This window comes from Cryptomeria japonica, chromosome 11 (assembly GCF_030272615.1).
Source record: "Cryptomeria japonica chromosome 11, Sugi_1.0, whole genome shotgun sequence".
NCBI lineage: Eukaryota > Viridiplantae > Streptophyta > Pinopsida > Cupressales > Cupressaceae > Cryptomeria > Cryptomeria japonica.
In genome coordinates, this window is record NC_081415.1 from 393,317,030 (window position 1) to 393,320,966 (window position 3,937).

General features: G+C 39.0%; 1 protein-coding gene across 1 annotated transcript; it reads left to right on the plus strand.

Moving 5' to 3' along the window:
* The first annotated feature begins 1,065 nt into the window (after positions 1–1,065).
* LOC131071599 (zinc finger protein ZAT9) lies at positions 1,066–2,622 on the plus strand. The gene has a single exon (XM_058007504.2). It carries the CDS (start codon positions 1,493–1,495, stop codon positions 2,420–2,422), a length of 930 nt encoding a protein of 309 aa, XP_057863487.2. The 5' UTR covers positions 1,066–1,492; the 3' UTR covers positions 2,423–2,622.
* Positions 2,623–3,937: the final 1,315 nt, after the last annotated feature.

A 3,937-nucleotide genomic window follows, 5' to 3' on the forward strand; every position in this document is an offset into this window, starting at 1 on the left:
TTGTTATTAAGCATTTGAAGTAATGGAACCACTACAAACAAAGGAGAAAGACATATAGTTATACATCCATCAAATAAAATAAGCATTACACATGCTGCACCATCTAATATCCATCATCCTAGATATTCATTTTGTGAATCATCATTTCGTTACAAATTATGCTCTATACTATCCAATTACATGTCTTCTTATCTATTGATATTATCTTATTATTACAATATATCTACATGTGTGGTATATGACATCTAGACCATGAGACTTGTCTTTACAAAGTGTCCCTCAATGTGTGTTGTTTGGTCGGTGATATATCATCCTTGATTAAGCTACACAATAATCTATATGGTAACCATATTATGTGGTACTAGTATAGTGGATGTCAAAGTTTGTTGTTCGCTATCATATCTTCCTACCAAAAGGGTTGACTAAAGAGAACTCAACCATCTTAATTTAACAAGTTCACCAAACTATTTTTCAATAGTGTCAATCCTTGCACGCTGATATAAAATAGGAATCACAATGAACTAGATCACAAAAGACTATATATCCAACCAAATAAAATCTACTCCTAAAAGATCATAGAGATTTTTCAAGTTTGTATAGATTTCAAGATAATCATCACCTTAAAATTGTTTCTTTTAGACCAAAAAGAACTCTTTCTTCAAATCAACAACACCCATATTCTTATCTTCATTTCACAAACATTACCTATTCATTTATCCAACTATTATTTCTGTATAGAACTCTCTCCTCAATCAACAACACCCATATTCTTATCCTCATTTCACAAACATTACCTATTCATTTATCCAACTATTATTGACTTGGGAAAGGTATAGTTCGAGTGTGATACAATTTACTAGGTACTGTCCCTTTACTTGCAGTATTAGAAGAGAAGAAAAAGGATGGACATTGAGAAGGCTTCCAACTCAAGTTTCCGAGTAGGATATGAGTCAAGTTTCCAAGTAGGGAGGGATATGAGAGAGGTGGTGGTGGTGTGCAAATACGCGTCTGTTAAAATAATTTGACATATGAAAAACATGGCGCATTTTGACTGAGTGGTAGTAGCTGGTCAAAGTTGTTTAGCACAACCAATTCAAAGACCTTTCGGTCTTTAAAAATTGAAGAAGAGAGTAGGAAGAAGAGGTAAGAGATTCGATTCGGGGAAGGATTCAATGGTCAGCAACTCGTGGCAATGGTTGACGTGTTGTTTCAAGAGTCAGCAATCTGTACAGACCTGCCGGCGCGGCGCGTAGGAATTTTTAACCCAGAGAACAGTGGAAGCGCGAGAGATACGCTTGCCCAGTAAACACCAAAACGCATGGTAATTGCGTAGAAGGATTCATTCCACCCGTCCTCCTCCTGCTTCCTGCTTCCACTGCCGCCCACGACTCCACTGTTTTGACTTCTGCCCTACTTAATCCCCTCCTCCTGCCATTCCATAACCACAATTACAACCACAACAACTGCATACAACATTCACATTAGGCAGAGCATGTCAAGTTCATCTGTAGCTCAGGAGTTTCGATCCCAGGACATGAAGCCTCCATTTCCTCAGTTTGTTAGTAGCATTGTAGGGTCGATGGCGCGCGGCAAGAGGTCGAAGCGCCCCAGGCCTTTCTATTCGGCGTCGGAAGAAGATCATGTCTTCTGGAGCTCGCTCTCGGAGACAGAAGCAGAGGAGGAGGAAGAGCAGCAGCAGCTGGCTGCTTATTCCCTCATGATGATCGCTCATGCTCATGGAATAAGAAGCTCTGGTAAGGTGAGATTAAGCGGTCCGAGCAAGAGGAAGTCCGAAAGCCTGGAGGATTTTGAGGCAGATTGTCCTGAAATACAAGGGATTGTGAAGGAGGAGAGTGAGAAGAGATACCATTGCAAGACTTGCAGTAAGAAATTCATGTCTTTCCAAGCCCTGGGAGGGCACAGGGCAAGCTGCCATAACAAGACACGGATCTTGCAGGGGCAGGCAGGGGGGGGCTTGGACTACGAAAATGTTGCCGCTTCTCCTGTCAAGGAAAGGCTTCATATTTGCCCTATATGTGACAGGGTTTTCACCAGCGGTCAAGCCCTGGGCGGCCACAAGAGGACTCACACAACGCCTAGTACCAGTATTTCTCACACAACAGTCGCACCGCTTGCCAGTAGCAGTATTTCTACTACTAAATCAGAGAATCAGCTGGATTTGAACATGCCTGCTCCTCTTGAAAGCATTGACTCTCCAGTTGCACCTCCCTACTCTGTGACGCCCCTGCCTCCTCGCTTTACAAAACCTAACTACAAATTCAACCCTTACTGGTGGATGGAGAGCCCTGCAAGGAGCACGCCGTCTCTCTACGACGGTGGAGTGCTAGTCGCCGCAGAAGATAAAGCGCCGCGAGATCTAGGCTTTAAACAAGATTTATTCTTGGTTGCGACTGTAAATTAGGCTTGCAGTCGAGCAGTTTCATTCTTCATTCTTCATTCTTTCAAAATTCTTTTGTTCTTGTTGCTTTTGGCTTCATTTAGTTCAGCGGAAATCGGTTATGTCACCTGTTAAAGATTTCCTCTTTAGATTTTCAATATTCTTTCCATCCGCCAGCCTTTGGCGGATGCTTCTGCAATAATACATTTTCATCATTGGCTCCATGCTTTGTTCTGTACATCAAATGTATGCTTGTTCTGTACATCAAATTTATGCTTCTTTCTGTACATCAATATTATTCTTCTGGATTAATTCTTTTGTTCTTGTTTCTATCGCCTTCATTTAGTTTAGTGGAAATCGGTTGTGTTACTTGTTACAGTTTTCAACATTCTTTCCATCCGCCGGCCTTTGAACGGATGCATCTGGAATTTACAGTTTTATTGTTGACTTCATGCTCTGTTCTGTACATCAAAATTTATAGTGCTCTGTGCTCTACATCAAATTTATAATGCTTTGTTTTGTAAATCAAATTTATTCTTCTGGATGAATGCTTTTCAGATTTTCATGGCTTTTTTGAGCCTCACTGTGAAAGTCCAACCGATCCATCAGATATACCAAACTGGAAAATTATCGGGATGATGTAATTTTGAATGGTCCACGCACCTCATTTTCAGGGTTACAGGTTACGAATCTTTCCGCCATTTTTAATAAATCACCGACTGAATCTTGTGTTCTTGTTAAATTACCTTCCTTTCCAGTTGGACAAAGGATCGCCGTGAGAGTATCCTTTGGATTCCGTCTAAACCTTTCCCTTGTAGCTAGAAGAAACTGGGTAAACTCGATTCGCAGGAAAAGCCTAAGCAAACAGCTGGCAACTTAATTTTAAAAGTAGCCAACCTGTTTTACCAGAACAACTAAACCTGCTCGAAGTTGTAGTCAAACTTTATCTTAATTGTGAAGAAACACTTTCCGAAGGCAACCTAAAAGAATAGAGTAGAAGAATTTTAATTTGTATTAGGTGAATGATGGTTTATAAATAGTAGATTGCATCATTAATAGATAGTTAATGGGATAGCAGATCTCATCATTTCAGTTTCTTAACTTCTTAGACAATGGTTAAGGAAAGTTTGATCATAGACTTCGTGTGTTTCTCAATCTTATCATTTTCAAACAAATCTTGTAGCAAAGCATCTATTAAAACGTTTATATATTTGATTGAAATATTGGTGTAAAGTTCACACTCTTTGTACATTAGATACAAATCTTTTTAATATGAAAAGTAGGAAAGTCTAATAAATTATTTGACTCATCTAATTGAAATAGCAAGCTCCAATTTTTTTTAAAATCTTAAATTACAACTAATTAATATTGATTATTTCAAAATTGAGAAGTTGAGTAAATTGAGATTAAAAAAGTATATCAACTGTGGTGTTGTAAATTGTACACCCTTGCTAGGGTGGTACAATTTCACACTTAGTTTAGCACCAGCCATAGTGTGTTTGCATCTTGCATTGTAATTTCCCTTTAAGCATTTAATTA